We start from the raw sequence: 24,914 nt of genomic DNA, 5'->3' as shown, positions 1-24,914 counted from the left end.
CCTAGACACAATTAAAGGAATTTCTCAGCAAGGAGAGTGCAAGCTGGGGACTCTCTGGCAGATGTAATCACTCAAGGAAAACTTTGTTTGGCTTGGCTGGGTCCTGCCTTCGTTCCGTGCTCTTTCATCCCGCCACCAGGCTTTGTCTCTCAGTCTTTGCAGTGTCTGTCTGTCTTTTCCTCTTTCCATCTGCCTTGCATTCCGCTGCAGGCTGAATGGGACAGCCTTAACCTGGCTACTGCCAAGACAAACAGGGAGTCAGATGGAAAGAGGGGGGCCCTTGGCTGTCAGGAGGCTTCGCGGTCACTCACTTCCTAGAATTAAAGGCTGGGAGTTGATCTGTAAGCCAGCCAAGCCAGAGAAAATAATTGGGTTCCCATTTTGTTCCTTTGATACTACCTTAAATATGTGCACCAACTGGGAAAACAAAATTTACATGAAGTAAGTAGGAATGCACTTTCTCCTGCAGATTTGCTCTACCCTGTGTCTGCCAGGATGGATAACACAGGTAGCAAAGCTCACCTGTTGTTTCCCAGAGGGCTTTGGGAATCAGGCCTGTTCTTAGAGAACTGATTCCTAATTGTGATGGGATGTTTTTGGTAGCCCTGAGAAGAAGGGACTGGTGCAGCTGGAACCCCAGGTGGTGAGAGGAGGCTGCACAAACTGTAGTGACTCAGGCTCAGCTCATGGGGAGAGTCCCTGTGTCCCCTGACACCCAGAGGGCTTGTGCCTTCAGCTGGGCACTGGCTTTCCAGAGGTGCTGATACCAGACTGGAATGAATGAGAAGTGTTTGTTCAAACAGAGGGATCCACAGTGATGGGAAAATGAGGGAGGTCAGAATTGCTTCCTCAGGTTCTTGCTTCCTCAGGGATTCTGCTGGGAGACTTTGGGTGAACTGCTCCACTTCCCTGCGTGGAAGAAGTGCATCATCTTCCTGCCCTGTAATGGAGAGCCTGAGGTGCCGCTTTGAAAGGTCTTGGTGGCATTGTTGACTTGCAAGAAAATGTTGGAGTGGTCCCAGTGAGGACTGTAAAGGGATTGCATTTGAGGGATCAGGACATCCTTGGCTGAGTGTAAGTCCCATAGGGAAATTTCAAAGATCTCCTTTTCAAATGTCTTTGAAATAAAGAAAGTGGCAGTGGAGGCGAGGAACCACTTGGGAAGGGCTTTAGGTAACTGCAGCTCACTCACTCATGGAGAGGGTCGGGTTATGTATGTGGCTTTGTGTTAAATGGGGTGATGTTTTTGTATTGCCAGTGGAGCCAGTACAACCTTCCTAATGGGTTTGCTTCAGTGCTCCCAGAGGTCCAAAGCCAGCTCCTTCCCTGCTGAACCAGCTACAAGCTAGAATGGCTCATCAAACAGCCTCAAGTTGTACCAAGGGAGGTTTAGATTGAATATTAGGGAAAATTTTTCACAGAAAGGGTTGTGAAGCACTGGAACAGGCTGCCCAGGGCAGTAGTGGAGTTACCATCCCTGGAAGCATTCAAAAAACGTTTGGATTTGGCCCTTGGGGACATGGTTTAGTGGTGAATGTGGCTGATGGTGGACTTGATGATCTTAAAGGTCTTTTCTAACCTTAACGATGCCAAGATTCTCTGATTCTATGCAGTCTGTGCAGCTCCTGGCTGGCAGATACTCCAGGTAGCATGAAGAATTGCTGAAGGTGGGCACTGCAGTCCACACATCTCTCAGTGTGTGTTCCCCTCTCGGACTGGGGCTGTGTGACAGTGCACAGGCACTTTGATCCTTAATCCCATGCAGTGCTTGGTGCTCTCCTTGGAGAGGTGTTCCCATACACTTCCTCCTGCTCTGTTCCTTGCTGCTCACTTGTTTAAACGATTACTGACTCCACATATTTATTATCCTTCACTTCAATATCTGATTGTGCTCATTTTTAAGACTTTTTGCATTCTTTATTACACCATTATTATGCTAACCGTGTGCCCACATGTCTCTGTGATGGCTGAGGTCCTCCAAAGCCCAGCATTGTTCCCAGCAGGTCTGTGGTGGCAGGTCCTGTGTCTGGCACAATTTGCCCTGTGAATGATGGGTGCGCTGTAGTGAGTGGTCTGGGTCTTCTATAGGATATGATGACATGCAAAAGGCCTTAATGAATATTTTATTTTAAATTATATGTGCATTTTAAATAGGCCAAGTGATGAACAGATAAGTATGTGAAAGATGGCTCAGCTTCCCTGTTTCACAGTTGACAGCTAATTTTTGGATAATAATCAATATTTATCAGTATTGATTTTCCTGTGAGGCTGAAGACCAAGAAGACTTTAAGTCCAGTCCTTCGTAGTTCCCAAACAGGAATGAACCCATGGGAAGTCAGGCTGACACATACTGTCCTTCTCCTTCATATTCTGTTTAGTTCCATCTAAACCTGCTCTGAGTGGTTTATGTGGAATCACAGAACTCTTTAAGTTGGAAAAGCCCTCAAAGATCATTGAGTCCAACATTTCCCCAGCACTGCCAAGGCCACCACTAACCCATGTCCCCATGTGCCACATGGCTTTTCAGTCCCTCCAGGGATGGTGACTCCACCGTTTCCCTGGGCAGCCTGTGCCAGTGCCTGACCATTCTTTCAGTGAAGAAATTTTTCCTAATATCCAACCTAAATCTCCCTTGGTGCAACATATATATTCCAAATATCCCCTGAAACACAGAGGGATGTCCCACTTACAGCCTCTCACTTTTCCATTCCAGCTTTGTTGCTGAACACCCCACTCTTCCTGCCACCACAGCAAGGCAGCCTCTGGAATTAACTTGCTGAGCTGTACTTTTTTAGGTTTTTCTAATATACCTGTGTCTAAATAAACCTTGTCCTTTCTCTCTGCTTGTGGGTGTTCTTCTCTTCTCCTAAATGAGCAGGATACATTAAAGCCACTGTGACCCCAGGTCACATGCAATGTGTCCAGCCAGCTCCTGGATTAAGTGCCATGGCTTTGTCCTGCAGCTGGACGTTTCTGGGTGGGTGCACACGGGTGACAGGAGCAGGGGTGTGAAGGTGCCATCCCCTGCTCCAGAACCACCCCTGGACAATGTATGTATGGCCAGTCTTCGCGAACGAAGATTTGGGAAAGGTCATTAACCCTTCGAGCCTGCGCAGTGGATTTTTTAGGTGAGACACAGTGTGCGCTGAACTGAGCCCACCCTTTGATCCTGAGGTTCATCTGCCGGGGCCGAGCGAGCTTGGACAGTGGCAGTGACAATGCTGTCATGCTTTTTGGACAGGGCCTAGTTTTCAGCTTTGAACCCCAGTATGCTGCTGGGCTGTACCAGCTCGTGGTGATTAGTGGGCAGGTAATTAATGACCAGCAGTGACTGCAGCCCCGCACTGTGCTGTGTGATTTGGGCACAATGCAGGTTCTGTCACTGATGGAGTTGGGATGAGGAGTGGGGAGGTTCGTCCTCAGGCACTGGTGGACATTTAAAATGCTGCAAAGTGCCTGCAGGGGTTACTCAGGTTGGGTGAGAGGCCTGAGAATCGCCTGTGAGCTGGTGCTTGTGGCCACAGGCCATGTTATGATGCAGCCTGACCTCCCCGTGCAGCCGCAGGACCGTCACAGTCCCCGTTCTCTGGGAGTGGCAGATACTGCCCAGGGAGCTGTTCCTGCGTTTTTGTTCAGCGATGGAACTCAGTACCACACACTAAAAAGACTTTCCATTGGTATTCAGGGCTCATATAACAGCTCCTCAGGGTTTCCTGCGGGTTCCAAGGGAAAGGATCTTTCCATGCATAATTTAATCCCATTCAGCACAGGAGCAGTGGGATTTTTTTACCCAGAAAATCTATAACATCTCACTAGTGACCTCCTATACTCTCAGAACTCGCAGTGCGCTTGCTTATCTCACCCTCTCAGATAAACACCTCTCAGCATCCTGTTTTTCTTGAGCCATACGAACAGGAAGAGAGCGATTGTTTGAGATGTGCGTCAGCCAGAGCGGGAACCAGGCAGCCCCTTACCCTCCCCATCGCCATGGAAACCACCAAATCGCTCCAAACACACTGGTGCTGAGCTGACAGGTATCCTGGCCTTTCCACCTAACCTCCCCACAGCTATGACTTAAATGTGCAGGACCTCTCAAAAATAGGGGGGTTTATTTTATGTAAGAGGGTGCAGCTATAAATTTTGGAAGTGAACAGCTACCGCTACTTTTATGTTAAGCAGCAGTGAGATCTTTTGTTTGGCTGTGTTTTTAGTGCTAGAAACTGGAAAAGCTCCAAGGCAGCTCTGTGGTCAGTGGGAGCACCCTGTGAGGTACAGGGCAAGGTTTTACCTGAGCCCATGTGTGATGCCTGTGCCATGTGCTGGAGGGAATGGTTTGGGCCAGCCGGCTCAGGGAAAAACATTTGGCTGTTTTGCAACCACTTAAGAGAGACCTGGAGAGCTTTGTGTGTACAGGGAGCAGATTCAGGATTTGAGGCACATTTGGGAGCAGTTCCTGGCACCTGAGGATGGGATTTCCAAAGGCAGCAGCAGAGATATGGGTGAGGAACATGTTATTTGAAGATTCTTGCTTTCTCTGATAATGTTGAGTATCAGTGCTGGTCTAGTGGAAGGTGTCCCTGCCCATGGCAGGGGAGTTGGAACGAGATGATCTTTAAGGGCCCTTCCAACAAACCAGCCTGTGATTCTACTGGAGGCAGAGTTTTAACCTCCACTCTGAGATGTCATTAGCTATTGGAAGAAGAAGGAATTCTTTTAACATAGGAATTTTACCATTATTTTGTTCAACATAAGCAAAGTAGCAATTTCCCTCTGCCTGTGGAGAGATGGACTCAGCCTGGACTGATGGATCTTCTCCACTTTGTTTACTTGAATAAACATGTCACCGTGTCCCCAGGTGTCACATCTGCACAGTTTTTGAACACTTCTAAGGATGGCAACTTTGCCACTGCCCTGGGCAGGGTGAAGCTGCAGCACTTTTGGCTCTGTACAGGGCCTGGCCCCTGGTCTGCACTGATGGGGATCAGCACCATGACACATCACGCAGCCTCAGGAAGGATCTGTGGATGTAGAAGTGAGGAACTGGCATAAGAAAAAGGTGCAAATGTCATTTAAAGAAGAATCAGACTATTGTTACTGATCTAAAAAGAAAGTTGGATAGCTGCAAAACATGTACTACAGCTTTTTAGAATTACCAGTTGAGTTTTTTTCATGTAAAACTACTAAGGAGAGACAGCTAAAGGTTGTTAGATTGAGAACTTGGGGATTTCCAGAGGTGTCTGGAGGGGAAAAAACAGATCTCCTTTTAGCTTTATGGTAGTACTCTGCATCTGACGCTTCTTTCCCATACTGCACTTCAGTCCACTGGGGCTGCTGCTGTTCCTGGCAGTTTCAGTCTCTTATGTAAGTAAGAAGTTCCCCCTTTTATCCTGGACAATATTGGCTTTCTTCCCCTTTGCAGGATTGGTAAACTTGAAAGAAGAAATGGTTAGTTGTCTGGAGTGATGTTGTAGATGTTGTTTTTAAACTCCTGAATTTCAGTTTCCATGGAAGTACCATTAGCTCAGTGTAGGACATAGACTTGCACCCTGGCTGTGCCAGATCCTCCTGTTCCTGGGCTGAGGAGGTTGGTAAGACAGTGGGATGTGAGGAATGGTTCATTCCACGGCACTGATTATTGTCCTCCTTCTGGGAACATGGTGACTTTCTCCTCACCCTTCCCTCAACACTGAGATAGTTTATGGGAACAGAAACCAATTCTCTTCATCACTGAAAAAATGCGTGGAACTGGTGGCTAAAGGAGGTAAAAATAGCTTGGCTGATTTTTTGGAGGAAGAGGAATACTGTGTGATGAAACTGTGGGTTTTATTTAAACAGTTTTGAACACAAGAATCCAAGCCCTGGGTTGGGTAGGACGGAGATCGCGGAGCTCAGGGCCTTCAGCTGGATGGAGGGAGAGGGTGTGAAACTGGAAGGGAATGAGGGACTGCAGTGCTGTCCTCCCCTCTGGTGTGTGCCCAGGCTGCCAGCAGCCCCGTGCCAGAGATCTTGGTGCTCAAGAGCCCTTGACACTGAGGTTAGAGCCCATGACAGATGAGGAAACCATTTGACAGTGTTGCCAACTACTTGCAAAAGGTTTACAATGCTTACATTTTTAGGCTTTTATGAAGTTAGATTTCATTAACTGCCTAGAAAGCGATTTCTTGGTGTTATTTTTAAATTACCACTTATGTAAAAATAGCTGCACTTGTCCTTCTTGTCTGTCCAGGGCACATTGAAAGTGTCCCCAGATGACCTCTGTTTGTTTGAGGTGATGACACACATGGTGTTCAGAGTGACAGTGTTAGATGGCCTCCTTCACTGTTGTGCAGTGACCCCCAGACTGTGTCATCTCAGGCACTGTGAGGATGTCCCAGAGCTGGAGAGCTCTTTGGTGGGATTTCATTTTTATCTCTTCAATTGGCACCAGTTCTGAAGGGCATCCCCTACTCCTGTGCCATGTGTGGTGCCCAGGCGCTGTGAGGGAGGTGATTTTACCCCCCTGCTCTGCTCAGGAGATATCCCACCTGCAGAGCTGCCTCCAGCTCTGGGGTCCCAGCACAGGAAGGACGTGGAGCTGCTCTGGAGTCCAGAGGAGGCCACAGAGATGCTCCAAGGGCTGGAGCCCCTCTGCTCTGGAGCCAGGCTGGGAGAGCAGGGGGTGCTCACCTGGAGAAGAGAAGGCTCCAGGGAGATCTCAGAGCCCCTTCCAGTGCCTAAAGGGGCTCCAGGAGAGCTGGAGAGGAACACGGGATAGAGGGACAGGACAACAAGGAATGGCTTCCCACTGGCAGAGGGCAGGGTTAGATGGGATATTGGGAAGGAATTGTTGGCTGTGAGAGTGGTGGGGCCCTGGCACAGGTTGCCCAGAGAAGCTGTGGCTGCCCCATCCCTGGAAGTGTCCAAGGCCAGGTTGGACAGGACTTGGAGCAACCTGGGCTGGTGGAAGGTGTCCCTGCCCATGGCAGGAGGGTGCAATGAGATGATCTTTAAGCTCCCTTCCAAGCCAAACCAGGCTGGGATTCTGTGATGTTGTGGGTATGTGCTGGGTGGGAGAAGATTGTGAGTGTCCTCAGGGCTGATGTGAGGTGAGGGAGGAAGGTCCTTGTTTGGAGCACTGGGATGGGGTTGCTCTGTGCCTTTCCTGCCCCAGAGAGCCTGGGGAGCAGCTCTCCTGTCTCTTCATTGACAAAAAGCACTAAGAAAATCAGAGGGTAATGTTACTGGCTGTGGTGCTCAGCCAAGCAAGCCTTCTCTTTTAATGAGAGTGCATTCTGTTTGATCTGTGCTTTTTTGGGGGGAAATGATGAATTTTAGCCATTATGAAAACAAAAGCCATGGTTATTTGTAAGGATTGTTTTATAAAAAGCATATGTGTGCTGTATTATTCTTGTGCTTGAAGTGTGGGGATTGTTTTCAGTTGGGAGGCTGCAGTAGAAGAATGTGAACTTCTGACTCACTGAGAAATCGAGCGTGCGTGAGCCAAATGCTGAGGGTTCCTATTATGTTTTCATAACTCAGATTTCTCAGAATGGAAGGGATCTCTCGTGCCCTTAGTTACAGAATGACTTTTGCTGCCATTGAGAAAGGCTGGATCTTTTTCTAGAAAAACTTGTTTTGCTTTCAATGCACTGTTGCGCTGCCCACTGTCCTTCATTTCCCTTTCTCCTCTCCAGCAGTTTCTCAGTGTTCTGCCTGTGCAGCTCATTCTCCACCATATTTCTGTTTGAGCTCCTAATTCTGACTTTTCAGTAACAATGTGGTCAGCAGCATACACCAAGGTATGGCTTAACAGAGTGATCCCAGGAAAGCGTAGGCTCACTAATGGCACCTGAGGAATTCTGGCTTTTCTCTGGAAGAATCAAATGAGAAACACGAAATAAGCATTGCTTGCAGGGCTGACTGCAGCCCTAACCATTCTGAGATTCTATGCTTTGTGATAAGCTTTTGCAAGGATATTAGAGAAAGTACAATTGGTAGGATTAATTCTATGATATATAATTGCTTCCTTAATAGAGTACATCCAAACCAGAGACTCAGCTGAGGAATTGCTGGACTGTAACTTGCTGTCCTACATGGAAGGTGCATCATTGAATTAGAAGTTTCTGTTAAATCCAGTCTGCCTGAAAGATGGTAAAAAACCCTCAGAAGATAAGCTTCTAGATATTGATCTCCCCCTAAAGTGAAGCAAAATATTTCCTGCTCAGTGAAATAACTCTCTCAGTAGGATTGGAATGAAGCTTTGCCTCTGCTTTCAATCCGGGCACAGAACCTGGGCTAGGGGGAATCACTTCAGGCTGACCTGACTTTTCCATCTGGACTATGAACAAAACAAAAACTGGTTCTCCAGTTCCCAGTGGTGTCTGGACCAGCTCGTGGCAGTGCATTAGGTGATGTGAGCCCATTTATTTCAGTACCAATTCCAACTGTGGGGAATTTTGTCTGTTGTAGAGAGGCTGCAGGGATGTCCAGGTCTCTCTTGGCAAGCAGGAGTCAATGACTGTCATGTAAAGAGCATCTCAGGGCTGGGAGAAACTTATCAGAGCAAGCTGATAAATGCAGAAATAAGGAACCATTCATCTTAAAGGAGGTTTCTTCTGGTGACTAAGAACTAGCTGATGTTCATAGTCAGGTGATAACAAGTGATGAACTTAATGCATTAGGGGATATTTTTCCCCTCCTGTCTGATGCAGATCCTCCCACTGGCTGCATTAGTGCAGAAGGGGAATCCAAATGTGTGAATGAAGAGCTGGAGGAACAAGTAATAAATGCCTTTTCTTTGGTGAACCTAAACTCACAGACCTCCCAAAAGGCTCTATCTTTAATGTTAAAATTACAGGGGAGGTGTGTGGTGTGAGCACTTTAAGAGTGTGGTAGCTGGTGTGGTTCCTTCCCTTCCGGGATGTGAAGGGCTCGGTGTGGTGGAGTTCAAAGCTCTGCCGATGAGAAAGCAGCGGCTGAAACTGGAAATGGAGCCAAGGCTGGAGTGAGCCAGACATACATAAAGAAGGACTCTCCCCGCCTTCTTGCTTCATTTCCTTGGTGTGTGAATTAAGCTAAACCCACAGTTAGATGTTCTAAAGCATATTTGCCTTTTGTGGGAGACAGTGAAGGAATGAGATGGAAGTTGATGGGATGATGAGGGAGTTTTGGAGCTCTGGAAATGCTGCTAAAGCAGAGCACTGCATTGTTTCTGAAATGAAACAGTTTTGTGACATCCGATCCTCCTGTAAATTTGGCACTGGAGGGTTCAGTGGTGGGTGTAATTAGCACTGAAGGGTATCAGGCTCTCCTGGAAGATCCTCTGCCCCTGCAGACACTGCTACCTGAGCCATTGTCCTGCAGGGAATACCTCTGGGAGCTTTTATCCTTAGTGGGAGACTCATCACTGCAGTCAGTGGAGATTGGGATGAATCACCAAGTGATTACTCCTTAACCAAAGTGTTCTTTGGAGTAAAGTGCTATCATTCCTGGAAATAACTATTTTCCCTAAGAAACAGATTCTGCCAAGAGAAGGTATTGAAGAGCCTTTGCCCCCCTTGGTGCAGGTGCATCTGAAATAGGACTGGACACTTGTGAGGGAAAATCCTCCCCATCCCCAAGACAGTGCTGGTTTACATTCAAAAGTAACATGCGGGGGTGGAGAAAGGTGCCTTGGAAATTCTTCCTGGTCATGGTGTTACTGGAATGTGAGTGATATCCCCAAAAAAAAAAATCAACCTCCCTTAAGACAGCAGCCAGCAATTTAACTGGGAATGAGAAGGTGTCCAGGAGCCGTCGACTCCCTCAGTGCGTGTGAACTGACAGGTCTGATCAGAACTTCATACAGCCCCTTCCAGTGCCTAAAGGGGGGCTCCAAGAGAGCTGGAGAGGGACTGGGGACAAGGGCCTGGAGGGACAGGACAAAGGGGAATGGCTTCCCACTGCCAGAGGGCAGGGCTAGATGGGATATTGGGAAGGAATTCTTCCCTATGAGGGTGGGGAGGCCCTGGCACAGGTTGCCCAGAGAAGCTGTGGCTGCCCCTGGATCCCTGGAAGTGTCCAAGGCCAGGTTGGACGGGGCTTGGAGCAACCTGGGCTGGTGGAAGGTGTCCCTGCCCATGGCAGGGAATGGAAATGAGATGAGCTTTAAGGTCCCTTCCAACCCAAACCGATGTGTGATTCTATGACTCTGTTAAGCTGAGGTGGACGCTGCTCAGGCGCGTTGCCTGCCCAGGTCCATGTTCGCTTTCCCAGCCCTCAAAGCATGTCTGTTGGGTGCTGATTTGGGCACAGGACTGTGGGCATTGGGTCCTGGGTTGCCCCAGCAGCATCTGCAGGCACCTGCTCCCCCATGCTGAGAACATCCCGGCCCACATCACAGCCCTCACTGGAGCAACCTGTACTCTGGGGATCCAGGGAAATACAGCCCTTCCCAAAGGGTTGCTAAAGCCCTTGCTTTGGCACTGATCTTCTTAGAATAGTGTTCCAGAGTGGTTTGGGTTGGGAGGGACCTTAAAGCCCATCCAGTCCCACCCCCTGCCATGGGCAGGGGCACCTTCCATTAGCCCCAGGTTGCTCCAAGCCCTGTCCAACCTGGCCTTGGACACTTCCAGGGATGGGGCAGCCACAGCTTCTCCGGGCAACCTGTGCCAGGGCCTCACCACCCTCCGAGTTCCTGAGTTCACCACCCAAGTTCTTACCTTGATTCTGCGGTAATTTGGAGCTCTGCCTCTTGTCTGCTTGCTAAGTTGTTTGGTTTTTAATTCTTTATGGGGGAAATACATTGTTATTTCCCTCTTCCCTCCACTCCCAGCTATAACTATGGGTTCAGTGCCATGGTTTTGCAGGGAGCACTGACTGTCCCCCCTGTCCCTTGTGCTGATGAGGGTGCAAAGCAGGCAGAGGTTTTGTTTCATTGTGGGTGAAGGAGGAAATATGAACCTTGGCACTGTTGCAGAAATACAGGCAGCTTCCAGCAGTGGCATTAAATGTCATTTAGAACACATGTTCTCCATCAGAAATGGGGAAGGAGGTCAAAGGGGATGAAGCAGCAATGCCAACAAAACCACTGCTGGGGTATTGCAGCCATCAGGTTCTGACCAACTGAGAAAAATTTGTCCCAAAAAAACATTTCCAAAAAACCCCACATCCCACCTCTGTCCTTTGCAGTTTCTGATGCACTAATTGCCCTTTGCTCTCTCCTCCTTGTGAAACCAGAGAAGAGAATTGCATATGGGGCTCGGGGCAACCTGGTCCAGTGGAAGGTGTCCCTGCCCATGGCAGGGGGTAGAACGAGATGAGTTTTAAGGTCCCTCCCAACACCAAGTGTTCTATGTACGTGTGAATATAGGCTTTTACTGGATATACCCAGGATGGAAACACAAGAAGTTACTCCAAAAGATACAGGAATAAGCAAGATTTGCCCAGCGGCAGGAACAGGCTTCCCAGGGATGCTCTGGAGCAGCAGTGTGGGGTTCTACTGCCGTAATTTCTGTTTCCAAAGGGATTTCCCCATTGCAGTCCCAGGTTTGCTGGAAGCCTCAGACTTAAGAGAGGGTTCTTAAAGGTGATTCTTCAGTATAAGAGAGGGATGATGTGGCAGGACCAAGAACTGCTGTGACAGCATATTCCTAACTCTGAAATAATCTGTGTCATACCTGTTTTGATTGGTGACCATTCATTCTGGTGTGTGGGACATCTTTACCCATCCATGGATATGTGGCATGTTTGGTATCGCTCCCCAGGCCCTGGGATAAATCCAAGTAAGCAAAAATCCCAGAAGAAGCCTCCCACAAAGCAAAAGGAGAATGGCACTGCCATGCTCTGCTAACACCCACATATTCACTTGTACTTGTTTTTTCTCAAGTCTTCCTACTTACTTTGGATTCACATAGCCCTTTCCTTTTGTTTCTTTATTGTATGTTTTTTTAATTCCAACCCATACTTTTACAATGCATGAGCACATACCTGCATGTTTTAGAATTGGTTTTGTGTCTTTTAAATGTCATTTCACATTGTTAGGAGATGTTCCCTGCAGCATCATATTCTCAAGCTCAAAACTGCTTAAAAACCACTGGAAGGTTTATTTATATTATATGTGCCCATGAAAAGGAGGCACGACGAGAACACCTGGAAGGTGTCACAATCTGTGGATTTCTGTGGAGGAATTTTGTGCCTTTTTAGTTAAATCAGCTTGTCCTTAAAGACTCAAATTTGGTCCCTAGAAAATGCATCCATTCATTTTTGCATTATCAAAGTGATATTATTTCTGTGCCCTCTCAGCGTGTTGTTCTGCACACACTTGTGAGCTGCAGCCACTTCTGAACAAAATTGAGACAGAGTAGGTTTTGATCAGAAACTTTGATTGGTTCTTACATAGCACAGTATTTGTTGGTTGCCAGCTGTAATTTAATGGGCACAGTGTGGGTGCACCCATCGTGCTGCTGGAACACGAGCTGGCTGAAGGACTCTGCTCACCCAAACTCTCAGCTTGTGCATTGCCTGTACACTGATATATTGGACTTTTTAAGTCCAAACGGTCTGGCTGCCCTTGGGGGGGGACGCAGAAATGTCTCAAATTTTTGTTTTCCTTTCTGAAAAATATCTCAGATATATCAGAGATGAACAGGAGTTTTCACAGAGAACATATCTCAGGGATTTATTGGGGCAGAGGGCATACAAGGCAATAAGTAATAGTAAAAATTCACTGATTGTTTACTGGGTGGGTTGGATTTGTTGGATATTTCATTAAACATTTATTAAAATCCCACTAACTTGCAGGGCAGAGGTGTAATCTGGCTGCCTAAAGAAAACATAATCATTGTAGGGGCAGCTCTGATCTGTGCTCCCTGTGAGCAGGGACAGGACCCCACAGAACGGCTGGAGCTGTGTCAGGGCAGGGTCAGGTTGGATCTCAGGGAAAGGTTCTTCCCCCAGAGGGTGGTTGGCACTGACCAGGCTCCCCAGGGCAGTGGGCACGGCCCCAAGGCTGCCAGAGCTCCAGGAGGGTTTGGACAATGCTCTGAGGGACAGGGGGGAGCGTTGAGGTGTCTGTGCAGGGCCAGGAGTTGGACTGGATGATCCTCGTGGGTCCCTTCCAACCCAGAAGATTCTATGATTCTGTGATTCTGTAATTAGCTTTTTGTTCTTGACCTTTCCTGTCCATGACTTTCAGCTGTAAGTGACAGTTTGGGGGCTGTGATACTGCATTTTAGTCACTTGAGCCTTATTTTTGGGGGTTGCTTTTGTTTTCATTCTGTATCTTTTCTTTTGCTGACTGTAATTCTTCCAGATCTCAACATCTGGGGGCATTTAATGGCTTTGGACACAAAGAGAAAGTCTCAGGAGTTTTTTCCTTGGGAAATTCCTCCTCTGGGGTTGGATGCCTCACTTGCCTCAGGTGAGAGACACGAGGAGCCTCAGTCAGAACATGGGGTTCTCTTGCCAGGCCATTTCAGCAGCACTGGTGGTAAAGCAGCAGAATTTTGCAAGGATGTCCTGCAAACCTCACCAGCAAACCCAGTGCTACCTTACCAGCCCGTGAGCACCGCTTTTGTTGTGATCACAGCAGGGTCTGGGTGATGGATGCACAAAGGAAAAGGAGAGAATGAACAGAAAGTACTTTATGGTTTTCCTCAAAGGCACTTTTCTAACTCAGAAATATAAGCCTTGTGGTTTATATGGTTTTGAAATGTAACCACAGATCTTGAGAACTGGAAGACATTTGATTTACCAGCTCCTCCAATTTTGGTACCAGATTCAGGGCAGAGCTCATTTATTTTCAGAATGAAAAATGTTGAGAGGAAATATGTTAATGTCAAAATGTTTAAAACAGGAACATGCTATTGGGAGAAACTCTCAGAGGAAAAACTCAAAGTTATTTGTGTCTTGATGGAGTGGGCACAGATGTGTCTTTTTGAGATCTCCACTAACATTCTTTAACCTTGTTTTGGTGAGGCTTTGCCAGGTGTTTTATGGTCTGCAACCCCCTTTTTTGGAGCTGTGAAGGGAAGGATCAGTGTCAGACTGAGTACTCTCTCTGGAGCTTGGTCTAGGAACGGGGTGGGCTCAGTTGCCTCGGACACGTCTCGGCTGCTGCAGTGGTGGACCCAGCCAGCCCTGCTGCTCACAGCTGGAGCAGGGACAGCTCATCTCTCTGACTTGCCACATTGGGGTTTTTTGCTGGTTTACATCCGTGTTTTGTTTATTTTGCTCATTGAATGTCCCTTGCTAATAGCTGGATATCTCTTCAGGATGTAGGAATCTCTGCAGGATTTAACTTCTCTTCAGCAGTGGCTATTCTGGGTGTTCTTGGTGGAGCATATGAAGGTGTTTTTCTGGCCATGCCCCATCCTTGCCTTGTTCTTGTCCTGAGCCAAGCCCAAGTGCACTTGTGGTTCAGTTCTGACCACTTGGTTTTCAGTCTCTTTGCTTTATTCCTCCTTCCCTTGTATTTTTTCCTCACTCTTTTGTGTCTGGAGCAGTTGTCTGCTCTCCAGATTTGTCTGGAAGGCTTATGAAATTCCCTGTAAGGTCCTGTTGTTTTTCCTTGGATATCCCGGCATTAGTTTACTGCTGCTTCCTTCTGTGATGTGGATGAGCAGGAACCTGTCTGGTATTCCAGTGGGAATATAGCAGTAGTTATTAATTCTTCATCAATGCCAAAGACACTAATTTTTTGTTTATGGGTGCCAGGAGAACCATGAGGAGGCCAGTCCTCCAAAGAGGTTCTGCAGGACACAGAACAAATGAATTGTTCATTTCTTTCAGGAGACAAAATTATGTGAACCTTCACATTTCCATCTTCTGTCTCAGCTGGAGAGTAACTGGATGCAATAGCTCAAAATCCAGCATGAACTGCAGCATCCCTCCTCTCTGGTGGGATTAGACAATGGCATGATGTGGCTTTGCTGTCCCGTTCATGTTTGGCTCTGGGAGCTGCTGCATGTGGGTTATTCTGTTATGTTTAGCCTCTGACTATATTTCATCCTTAGATCCTTACAAGCCTTACCAGGTAAGGAAAGGAGCAGCCCTGTTTGGTCACCAGCAGGTGATTTCTCAGAGTTTCTCTCGTTCAACCCCTGCCCTCTGGCAGTGGGAAGCCATTCCCCCTTGTCCTGTCCCTCCATCCCTTGTCCCAAGTCCCTCTCCAGCTCTCCTGGAGCCCCTTTAGGCCCTGCAAGGGGCTCTCAGGTCTCCCTGGAACCTTCTCTTCTCCAGGTGAACCCCCCCAGCCCTTCCAGCCTGGCTCCAGAGCAGAGGGGCTCCAGCCCTTGGAGCATCTCTGGGGCCTCCTCTGGACTTGCTCCAACAGGTTCATGTCCTTCCTGTGCTGAGCACCCTGGAGCTGGACAGTGCTCCAGGTGGGGTCTGTGGAAATAACTGAGTACTGGGTGCATTCAGTGCCAGGGTTTGGGGAGGGGAAGGTGCCCCATGTACCTGTGCCTGCTCAGGGCCGTGTTGGCACCACACTGAGCTGGTTAAAATTGACTGGAGAGACGTTTCCATCAGTCTGTGTGTCTCAGACCAGTGAGTTTGGGTTTCAGTTGCAGGGAGGTAAGGCAGGAAAAAGTCAGTAAGAAAAGGGCTGGGTTTGTTGATTGAGGTTTAGAAAGCTTTTTAACAAGTTGAATTATTGGCTGTATCTGAAGTGAAACACTGCTCTCCTTAACTGCTCTCATTTCCTGTATCATTCCAGCTTGTTCCCTGCATTAATTACAGCTCAGATTTACAGTGTATTTGGTTACACACTGCATTGCATTCTAGTTTTTTTTTCCTGTGTGTGTATAAATTTCTTTGGGAGTTAGGCCAAAAGGAGAGTGTGCAGATATGCACACACACATGGGTTGAATTTGACTGTAATTTGCTAATTTAGTGGGGAGTAGGGATCTGGCTTTTCTTCTGTTCTGGTGTAAAAAGAGCCTTTTCTTTTTCCAGAGGAGGAGCAGTAGCTGAGAACTGCCAGTGTTTGGAGAGTTCAACATTTCAGAACAACCAGAGATGAAAGAAAATATTATCTTATGAATTGTAAATGTGGCATTTTTAATTTGGCTGGTGTTTCCCAGAGGTTAGTGGATAATGGGAATATTATCATGCTCTTGGCTCAACCAGTAATCAGCTTGCTACTTCAAATATTTTATAAATGCAGTGCCTCAGAGTTCAGTTGGATGAGGTAGAGCGTTTCACAGCTGAGGAAGTTTTTTGTGACCTGAAATATGAAGTGTGATGGGATACTGAGCATGAAATCTGGCATTTGGAAATGAGCTCTTTAGGAATTGTAAAACACAAAAGGTGATTGAAAGAATGCTTCCTTTTCAGTTTAACATTTTCTTTTGGCTGTGTGAAAACATAAGAAGAGGTACACGAGAAGGAGTGGTTTTGGAGAGCTTATTCAGATTTTTAAAGTCATTCTTCACATTTAAACTGTTCATGCCATAGACGATTTTCATTCAGAATATTCTGAGTCATGGTTTCATAAGAAAATGATTGTGCATTAAATAGAATCAAATATCAAACATGTTACTGCTTTTAAAATGAGTTATTCCTAAAAAATTGGTTCAGAAATACTGGCATGATGAGTAACAGTATGATGAATGATAATAGACACAAAAGAACAACTGACTTCAAGTTCTACAATAACTAGGTGAAAAGTAAGAGGAAAATTCCAAATAACCTTCTTTCGAAATATTGGATCCCTCTTTGTTTAGCATTGCCACTAATCACAGCAGCATTTCATCTTCCCTCTTCCTCAGACACCACTTTGCCCAGATCCCTCAGCCTGTGTCCAGTCCAGCCTGTCAAGGACAGACTCTCCCCTCCAGCACCCAAATTCACCCACTCCCTCCTCCACCCCCAGGTTGCCATGAGGTTACACTTCAGAGCCATTCCCTAAAAATCTGTGTGCTCATCACCCTTCCCGACCTGTGCAAGGTGTTCTCTCTTCCAGGACCGTTGTGTTTCGTGTGAAAAGGGGGTGGGGGTGGACGGGGTGAGGAGCAGCAGCAGGACTGAGCTGTGACTGCACCAGCACAGCTCTGCAGTGTTGGAGCTGGGGGTGCTGAGTTAAAGCCGTGCATGGGTGGTGGCTGTGAGTCGGCTGGGGTTTGGAGTGCAGGGGTTTAGCACTCTAATCCTGACTGGCAGTTGGAAGGTTGGTGGTTTCCAGCACAGTGCACGGAGTAGCTGATTTCTCTCGGGTGAAACAATGCCCCAGTGTGTCTGGGCTGCCTTTACAGAGCCAATAAATCTGTTTTGTTTTGTTTTTCTCCCTCCTTTTCTCTCTCTCTTCCCCCTCCTCCAGGCCAGGACCCACTCCTATTGCTGAAAACCCTTCAGCTTCTCTGGACAAAGCAAGAGCAGAGGAAGGTAAGGCTGAGCCCCCTCGGTGGCATGCAGAGCATGTCCAGGCACAGGTCAGACCCGCAATCCTTCACTACTCTTTCATTCCAGCACACAGGGGAAGAGCCTGTGCATTTGCAGCTACAAGTGAAAAGAAAAGGTACTCTGTGTGATGTGGAGCAACTCAGGGGCTCCTATAAAAGAGCTGGAGTTTACAGGGCTGAGTTACAGAGGGAAAAAAATCAAAGTTGCTTTTGTTTTGTTTTAAACACTTTTTTGTCCATTAAATGGAGGATCTTTGGGGAGGGGGAAGAATACTTCTAGTAGCTGAAAAAAATGAGGGTTGAAGTCAGTAGAGAAGTGCTCTTTGCCAAGTGGAATGATATCAAAGCTTTCCTATTCAAAGTTTTTTTTTCTGATTTGGTTTGTCTTTGCCTTTTAGAGTGGTGAATTTACACTGCTTGGCTAAAATTAGCGCAGTATTTTTATACAGCAACCTATGGGCTCTACATGGAGATTTCTCTTAGGCAGTAAAATATATTTAATCTAAATCTTGGAGCTTGAAAACTAACAAAACCAGTAGATGAATTGGCTGAGTGGTGGGTTTCCCATGTTTAACTCTCCACTGTTCAGGCAGGTTCACAGCTGAGATGGTTTCTTTTCTAAAAGACCCAGGACCCTGCATCTCCCCACGTGGAATGTGTCCTGTGTGGAATGGCCAGCATGGCTGAGGACCTGGTGTACGTGCTCCATCCTGGGTGTCTGGAGTGTTTAGTCATTGTCCTTGTCTGCTGCACTTAGACTTTCCATTACTGATAGTCTGTGGTCCCCAGCTGGAATTACTAAACTACTGGAAACCCAGTGTGAGAGGTGCCTTTCCAAATGGTCACTCACCAAGGGAGATTTGAGCTCAGCAACTCTAAAACCTTGAGCTTTCCATCAAGTTTTGTTACAGTTGGAGGAAAAAAAATATTATCCTTTAGGTCTTGAGGTCAGTTAATCCCACAAAACAACAGTAGGAAAGGGTAATCATCAAAATTCTTTGCACTGGGTACCCTGGGATCTGTGTGTGGATTGGGAAGAAGAATACTCTGGAAATGACAAAGCCTCCCATGGACGTGTCGTTGGCCAGAAAACACCAGAGTATTCCTGCAGGAGGTGGAAAAACTGGAGGATCCCCAGGACTCACACTTGCAGCTCCATGTGTTCAGTTGGTTTGTTTCTGTAATGGTCACAGAATGACAGAATCCCAGACTGGTTTGGGTTGGAAGGGACCTTAAAGCTCATCTCATCCTGCCCCCCTGCCATGGGCAGGGACACCTTCCACTAACCCAGGTTGCTCCAAGCCCTGTCCAACCTGGCCTTGGACACTTCCAGGGATGGGGCAGCCACAGCTTCTCTGGGCAACCTGTGCCAGGGCCTGACCACCCTCACAGCCAACAATTCCTTCCCAATATCCCATCTAACCCTGCCCTCTGGCAGTGGGAAGCCATTCCTTGTTGTCCTGTCCCTCCATCCCTTGTCCCAGGTCCCTCTCCAACTCTCTTGGAGCCCCATTAGGCACTGGAAGGGGCTCTGAGGTCTCCCTGGATCATTCTCTTCTCCAGGTGAACACCCCCTACTCTTCCAACCTGGTTCCAGAGCAGAGGGGCTCCAGCCTCCTGACCAACTTAGTGGCCTCCTCTAGATTCATTCCAACAGGTCCACGTCTTTCTTGTGTTGGTCATTCCAGTGGGATGCAGCATTGCAGGACATGCAGGCTGCAGCTCCCCAGTGGGGTTTGCAGGTCCCCCTCCAGGCAGTGCTGTGGGGGTGCTGGTACAGGCAGGAGTGTGTTTCTCCACCTGGAGGGTGCATTTCTGACCCCCAATGAACCCTTTTTGGAGCGATGAGGAGGCCTGTGGTGGGACCAGCTGGTGAGGGAAGCTCAGCAGGAATGTCCCAGTGGGTTCTGACATGTGCTGGTCACGCTGTGACTGAGATGGGCTGATCCCTGCCTAGGGTCATGCACCCACAGCAAGTGTGGACTCTTAAGGGGCAGGGCTGCCCTGCCCTCTCTGTGCGGCTCAGGAGTGTTGTGCTGCTGCTGCCACCCCAAATAACTGAGGGAAGTTTGTTTAAATACAGCTCAGTCTGCTCCACTGCCAGGAAAATGGCAGGAGCTTCTTTGCCTCTTACTGTGTGTGCCTGTAAGTGAATATTGTCTGTGAACTTGGGAGAATCAGCCCTTGGTCTCAAATCAGTGACCATGGGCAGGAGAGTGTCTGCCATGGCATGACCTCAGTTCTGGAACGTGGGTATAAGAAATGGTCATTTTCTACATAGGAAAGACGGTTCTGGAATAACCAGGAAGCATCCACAGACTGCCTGGAGCTGTGTGACTGGAAATAAGGGACCAAAGCTGAATGAAGAAGTGTGTAGTTTGAGCATCAGCAGCATTTTCCTATTCCCATGATCTGTCAGGCTGTAGAAATCCCCCAAGGAGCATTCCCTGCCATGGGAATCAATTGAAATGGAAATGGCAGTTATGTCTGAGAGGAATCCTTCTCTGGCAGGGGGATGAGCCAGGGAGCACAGCACTCTTTCCTCTCTGATTCAGGTGTCTCATGCCCTTTCTGGTTTTGCTTTTCCCCCTCAGACTCCACACCTCATGGTTGAAGGCTTCAGCTTGCTCCGAGGGCTGCAGGGAGGCTTTTTCCCAGCTTGTCGTGGCCTGGCTGGTACCAAGGCCAGATTCAGTCCGGATGAGCGCAGTTCATGCTGCTGGCAGCGGGGTCAGTGCTGGGAGCTGCTCTGCCCGTGCCAGCAGGACCTGGTGTCTGCTGGAACCCAGCCCGCCAAAGCCCAGGCTCGGACTCCAGCCCAAGGAGGAGTTGAGCAGTGTGGTGGAAGCTCTGAATGTGCTGAAGTGGGGCTTTGGGGGGAAAAAAGCCGTTTCTAAGCAGTGCAATTGAGTTGGCAAGTTGCTTTGTTTTCCTTTGGCTGTTGTATTGGATGTTTGTGGTTGGATAAGAGCTCGGCTTTGCCTTCTGCTGCATCTCCCAGTGAAGTTGAAGCGAACTCTTGCCACAGGGAAAATTACTTGCAGGGAGAAATCTCTTATCTGAAGTCACATCTTTGTTAGTCATCAGCTTTTTCATGCTGCCTTTGATAGTCTAGTGAGAAAGAAACAGTTTCTGTTGTAAACGATAGGTTCTGTGGTTTTTCCAGACATGAAAGACACTCTGGAAAATGACTGTCTTCCAGTAAATATTGTCGATGAATAAAAAAGAACAAATTCATTGGCAGATTTTCTGTAGATTTTCTTTTGTTTTCCATGTCGTTCTTCAAACTTTATGTTGTTTCCATTGGAAGCTCTGACTGGGGCCATGATATACAGTAAATTACAAGTGCTGGCTGCAGCAGGAATGAGCATCTTTTGGATTTGGCTTTTTAGCCAGAAAAGAAAGAGAGCAGCTGCTCTCAGTCATTTCTTGTCTTCTGTCTCTGCCTTTGCCCTGCTCCACGCTGGTGCATGTACCATGCAGTGAGAGGTCCTGTGTGGGTACTGAGGATGCCACTTCCTCACCCTGCCAACCCTCCCAGCTCCTTGGAAACTACTTCTAATGTAAACATTATAGAGATATTGCTCAGTACTGCTAATTTATCACTTCTACCAGATGGGTAGTAAGTAGCCTATTAACATTCACAAAGTGAGGGTCCAATTCCTTCACATTTCTAAACACATCACCCTGGGATTCCTAAGATTTATGGCATGGAGTTTTCCCATGTTCCAAGCCCCTTTGCAGGGCCTTTAGTCTCTCGGAGGTGTGCGATGCCTGACATGCAGGGGCTGTAGGTGGTCAGCAGAGAATACCCTGCTCAGGGAGGTTTGGGGACAGGAGCACAGATTTGGAGAATGGCAGTCTGACAGAGTTTGAACTCAGATATTTCATTCATTTTGACCCTGTGTGCAAAATCCAAATTATTTTAAGATTCCCAAATATTCCAGTTATGCTGAGGAGCCATTGTGGCTGAAGTGGGGATAAGGTCAAATGGGCAAGTTTGTGGTGCAGGAATGAGGAGGTTCATACACTGTGCTCGTGTAAGTCTGTTAGATGAGCAGGTTTTTGAACCCAATTCTCTACCTTCGGTATTGCCGTTTTCCTAATAACACCCCTCTCTCCAGCTCTCTTCTTTTCTCCCCCTCCCCCAAATCCCAAGCCCCTTTGTCTGCCCCACAGAACAACTTCTCTGTCTTTATGGGATAATTAGTGTGGACAATTGCTGCTTTTCCCATTGGGTTTGAGGTGCAGTGAGCCATGAAGGAATCTGTAATGACATGAAAAGTCACTGGAGGCGCGGATGGTGGCTGAATAGCAACAGTTACCTCTCTGAATAGATTAAATTTAAAAAAATAAAGCTTTGTGTTCAGCTGGGGGAAGGGAGGATTCACTAATCTTTTTGTACGTGACAATGTGGTTTTGTATCTCAGCAGCTCAAGGAAGAAGTCAGGCGGGGCTTTGCCGGACTGGAGGACCCTTTGGCAGGACTCCTGGCCATGCTGGAGAACAGCAGTGATTGGAAGGGGAAAGGGCATTCCCTGGGGTATTACATCACCACAGAGCTGCAGCTTTGGATAAAAGAGCATCCTGCTGTTCCACAGGTTAGAAGAGAGTTGGGAGAGAGGGACTGATTTTAATGTGCCTCAAGTATCTCCACTTTCACTTTATTCCATAGTCCAGCATCTTCTCTGTAGCCTTATACACAGTGTGACAAGGTGTGAAACTCTTACTGAGATGTTGTTGTCTGTGGCATGCTGGTCTGAAAATGAAATCATATTGGAAGCTGTGATGCCAGAGCTCTGTTTCCCTTCCCAAGTTGGGCTTTCCAGCTTTCCAGATCAAACCACTTCGATGGAGCGTTGATCTTGCAGCCTTTCCAGGCTGGAGGCTCTCCCACTGGAACTCACATCCCTGCTGTCAGGATAAACCCAGTTGCAGTAATCTGCTCTGTGTGTTCTTCCAACTCTGCAAATAGAAGCCAGTTACTGTAGGATTGCTTAACTCCTGCCATATGGTGGGAATGCAGAAAATGGGAACAGTCTGCCTTTTCAGCAGCCGAATGATTAGTTCTGTAATGTTAGGTCATCAGATTATACTTCCTAATGTTTACCATTCCTTCTGCCTTTACATATTCTGACCTATACGGAAAAGAGATTTTCTCTTTCCTATAAGCTGTTGGCTCTGAACTGCAGGATACTTTTATATTTGTGTTGCTTCCTTTCACATTTTTCCAAATGGCTCTGGTTAGATGTTGAGCTCTGCCATTACAGGATCTGCAAAGTGCAGCAAAGTGCTACTGCCACTGAAATTCCTGAGTCACGAGTGTGGGAAATTGTTGTGTCATGAATGATCATGTGGGAAACACAAGGATTAATACCTTTGTCTGTGCATCTTTTGATGGTGCTTTTGCTTTTCCTGCCCTTCTTGCACCCAGGAGCAAGCCTGGGAGTGTGAAATGGAATTCTTATGCCTGACAGGTGAGATCTCCCTGGAGGGGCGTCTCTGGATTCAAAGATTTTCTGCTGAGAACTAGAGAGGAGAATTTCTGAAGAGCTGTGCTAGTTCAGAGAGCATTTTTCCAGTTTCAGATTTTACATTTGCACAAGGCCATATTATCCCTTCTCCAGAATTATCCCGCAAACTCTTCATGTTTTTGAATTGGATGCTGTGAAAATAACGTGTATCATATTGTTCTGATTTGTGCTTGCAGACTCCGTGGGGAAATTGGAGAATCCCTTCCAAAGGAATTGGCTTATTCTGTTTAAACAAGCTGCATTTCCCACTGCTGTTGAATCTCAGCCATCTTTACTAAACCCATGTTTGATTTTTTTTTTTGGTTTTTTCAAGTCTGGCATCCAGCTGAAGAAGCTGCAGGCCCGTGTGCTCAGAATCCTCTCCCAGTGCCCAGCTAATCTGCTTGACCCCCTGATCAGCATTTACCAGCTCCACACAGCAGACCGGAACTATTTGCTTGAACATGTCAGTCATCTTTATCTCAAGGGCGATTACAAAGAGGTAGGTCATGTCTTTCAAATAAATTTACCTTCCCAGCTCTCTGTGAATGTCTGTGTCCTTTTTTTTGGATGCATTTCAATGTGAATTCCATTTCATCCCAGCAGCTGCACGCTGTGAATGCAGCAGCCTAGCAGGCTCTTCCCCTGTACAGGAGCTATGTCCAGCCTCAGCTTTTCTGCTAGCTGAGTACAGAATGCCAGGGAATCCTCCCTCCCCTCCTTCTCTGACCTTTGAAAGCAATAGGTTAATAGGGTTTAATTTAGAGAATTTAAGGGGATGGTTGTGTTCTTTTTTGTTTTCCTTTTCCATGGCAAGAAAAGAAAGGATTTTGGTAGCCAGTCATAGACCTGCTGTGCTATCTCCAGCCTGCCTGCAGCCGGAGGGCTTGGAAAACTCAGTGATTGCCCCAACCTCAATTCTCAGCTGGAGGAGTTTTGAAACCTCTTTACCAGTGAGGCTCATATTCAAACTGTGTAACTGATCCAGGCAGGAGTTCACTGCACCCAGGAGCCTGTGTGTTCTACCCTGGGGTTACAGCACTGCAGCATCTCTGGCATCACGGATATACCTTGGTGGTCTTGGGAGTTCTCACGTTCTCATGAGCAAACTACAATAGTGCCAGTGCTTTAGATGAGATATTGGGAAGGAATTCTCCCCTGTGAGGGTGGGGAGGCCCTGGCCCAGGCTGCCCAGTGAAGCTGTGGCTACCTCATCCCTGGAAGTGTCCAAGGCCAGGTTGGACAGGACTTGGAGCAACCTGGGCTAGTGGAAGGTGTCCCTGCCCATGGCAGGGGGAGGAACTGGGTGGTCTTGAAGGACCCTCTCAACCATTCTATGATCTTTCTGTTTTAAAGACAAAAACTATAGGTTTCTTTTTCTCCCAGGAAGGTGGTTCACTTGGATAGTGTAGAACAGCTTGATCTTGTTTAGCAAAAGGAAAATCTCAAGTAGCAGTATTAAAAATCCTGTTCTTCTGTAAAGCTGAAATCCCAAGTGAGATCCTGGAATTCCATTCATGTTGATTTCTTCGAATACTGAAACAAAGATATTTTGTATTTGGTTCAAAATTCCCAGGTAGCTGCTGGAGACTCACTCTTTTGCTCAAAAAGTTTTTGAATGTGTTTGACAGTTGTAACAATATTGTCCTATTTGACTATATTCAAGTGGGATTTTTAAGTTCATGGCTCCAAAGATATTTGTTGTTTTCATGAGAAACACAGTTCTTTCTAGATCTGGTTTTGGAAAGCTGTAAATTTTTTTTGTGGAATTGTTTTTCTGTTCTTTCTTCCTCAGCAGAGCTCATTTGCTGCTCATTCCCAGTGTGAAGAACAGGAAACCTCAACAGCTTCTCGCTCTCAGCCATAACTTTCTTCTAGTTTTGTTTTGTTACCAGACGGATGAATAGAAATATCTTCAAAAATAACAGGAAATCTTTTACTGCCCTTGGGGACTGAACATACCTCAGTTCACAACAAATAACCCCAAACAACCTGGAGCTCAGGCTCTGAGCATTGCAGTGGGCTGAGGGTGTCTGTCCAT

At 47.2% G+C, this 24,914-nt stretch overlaps 1 protein-coding gene across 6 annotated transcripts in view; it reads left to right on the top strand.

The window, feature by feature from the left end:
• EXD3 (exonuclease 3'-5' domain containing 3) overlaps positions 1-24,914 on the top strand; it is a 226,210-nt gene that overhangs the window by 9,207 nt on the left and 192,089 nt on the right. For 5 of the 6 annotated variants that reach the window (XM_039386779.1, XM_039386781.1, XM_039386782.1 and 2 more), the window contains exons 2-4: positions 17,279-17,343; positions 21,791-21,961; positions 23,208-23,375. In XM_039386779.1, the coding sequence (XP_039242713.1) occupies positions 17,279-17,343; positions 21,791-21,961; positions 23,208-23,375 (404 nt within the window). The remainder of the gene's footprint in view (positions 1-17,278; positions 17,344-21,790; positions 21,962-23,207; positions 23,376-24,914) is intronic. The other variant, XM_039386780.1, reaches the window with a different exon arrangement.

Source organism: Pipra filicauda, unplaced genomic scaffold, assembly GCF_003945595.2.
Source record: "Pipra filicauda isolate LSUMZ 115617 unplaced genomic scaffold, ASM394559v2 scaffold500_size419342_pilon, whole genome shotgun sequence".
Taxonomy (NCBI): Eukaryota; Metazoa; Chordata; class Aves; order Passeriformes; family Pipridae; genus Pipra; species Pipra filicauda.
This window is presented reverse-complemented; position numbering and strand designations above follow the sequence as displayed.